This window comes from Cervus elaphus, chromosome X (genome assembly GCF_910594005.1).
Source record: "Cervus elaphus chromosome X, mCerEla1.1, whole genome shotgun sequence".
In the NCBI taxonomy this organism is placed as follows: Eukaryota; Metazoa; Chordata; class Mammalia; order Artiodactyla; family Cervidae; genus Cervus; species Cervus elaphus.
The window spans coordinates 121,845,728-121,847,536 of record NC_057848.1 but is presented as its reverse complement, the minus strand read 5'-3'; the positions used below and the strand labels follow the sequence as shown (position 1 = coordinate 121,847,536).

At 49.6% G+C, this 1,809-nt stretch overlaps 1 protein-coding gene across 1 annotated transcript; it reads right to left on the bottom strand.

Annotated features, from left to right (window-relative positions):
- Nucleotides 1-390: 390 nt before the first annotated feature.
- LOC122690467 (casein kinase I-like) lies at nt 391-1,416 on the bottom strand. Its single transcript, XM_043897430.1, has one exon. The coding sequence runs from the start codon at nt 1,411-1,413 to the stop codon at nt 391-393; it is 1,023 nt and encodes a 340-aa protein (XP_043753365.1). The 5' UTR covers nt 1,414-1,416.
- Between the last annotated feature and the right edge of the window lie 393 nt (nt 1,417-1,809).

Sequence of the window (1,809 nt, the reverse complement as noted above, 5' to 3'; positions counted from 1 at the left end):
GATTGCTACCATCAAAGCAGACTTGCAAACAAGTAGCCAATCACCTTTAGAATGTGTTAAGTGAACAACTTGCAAACCCCAGGGATGGATAAACCCTCAGAATGCATTAACAACCATAGCAACTGCAACGAGACCTCTCAAAGCAGTCTAGTTCAAAATAAAGATTTTAAAGAAAATTGGCATAGGCACAATTTCCCCACCCATTTGTGTCTGTGTGAAGCACTTAGTGAACTTTTCCACTCGAAAAAGTGAAACAGAACACCAGATACCATGGTTCACTAACTACAGAGCCTTCAACTCAGGAGAGACTATCTGTGCTGACCAGAGCCAGTTTATAGGGAAATGAATTTGGTGCTCCAGTCTTCTGCTCTGCGTCCTCTGTTCCTTGATTCATGCCTTGGAACCTTTGGCTTCACTTTTGGTTTCCTCAGATTGATTGCCTGGGGGGGCCGGGGGTTGGGCCTGCTGACCCTGCCCACTTGAAGAGGCAGCCTGCTGTTCTGCTTTCTGCTTTAACACTACCCAGTCAAATGCATAGTCATATTGGTAATTCAGGGTCCTGAAAAGAAGGCGGAATAGCCGCCTCAGATATCTGTAATCCGGGGCTTCCTCAAAGGACAGCCCACAACAATACTTTAAATACATGGCAAATTGTATAGGAAAGCCGTCACATAAAACATCAACGGATGTAGTCGTCTTCATTTCTCTAATCTTTTCAAATGTTTCCTTCGTTGTTGCAGCCTGTAATCCTTGCCATGGCAGGCTGGCTCTATTAAAATACATCAAAACATATCCTAATGATTCCATGTCATCTCGGCGACTCTGTCGACCAAGATGTGCAGTGATGCTAGCATAGAGAGGCGTGCCAGTGAGACTTTTACCCTTTTTGTACCGTATGTGTTGCCCCGTCCTGGGGTCTCTGTACTTCTTGGCCAAACCAAAATCGATAAGGAATAACTGCTTCCACTGCTGCCCAGTACCCATTAGGAAGTTTTCTGGTTTAATGTCTCTGTGTATCAGATTGTGTGTATGCACATATTCGAGTCTACTGATCATCTGATCAGCTAACATAAGTATAGTTTTCATAGTGAACTTTCTTGAACAGAAATTGAAGAGGTCTTCAAGGCTGGGTCCCAGAAGATCCATGACGAGCACATTAGAGTCCGCTTCCTGACCAAACCACCGTATCTGGGGGATGCCAACCCCACCTTGAAGAACATCATAGAGCTCCTTCTCATATACCAACAGGGGCTGCCTCGCATCCTGTGACTCTAGTTTCACTGCCACTTCCTCGTGGTTGGTGAGGTCTATCGCCAAATAAACGTCCCCGAAGGAGCCACACCCGATCTCCCGAACCAGTTTATATCTCCCTCCGACAATGGAATCGGCCTTGGGTCCGCTGCTGCTCGCCATCCTGAGAGACAAAGACGGGGTTGGGGTTAAGCTCCGACACCTCTAAGGGGACGATGGACGCCCCTCGGGCTCGTCCACGGAGCAAGGCCGTGAAGGCAGGCAGGAAACAGAGAACGCTGGCTGTTTCTCAGCGTTACAGGGCTCAGAATCCGCCAAGGGGACCCTGACCACCGCTACTGTCAGATGTCTTTTCACCAGCCCACTGACCGTTGAGGGGGTTCTCACCGTTAGCCGGCTGAGCCTCTGGCTTCTGGCGACGACTTCGGGGGCTGGTAAAGGGGAGCCGTGAAGTTATGGCGGCGACACCACTGCCACCAGTGCCGCCGGCTCCCGCCAGGAGGCACCCGGGTGTCTGCGCCGCCACTGCCATCTTGTTATAATGGCTGCAGCCAACAC

Bases quoted from the DNA above. Each gene is read 5' to 3' on its own strand.
- LOC122690467 (XM_043897430.1), bottom strand. From the start codon at position 1,413: ATGGCGAGCAGCAGCGGACCCAAGGCCGATTCCATTGTCGGAGGGAGA.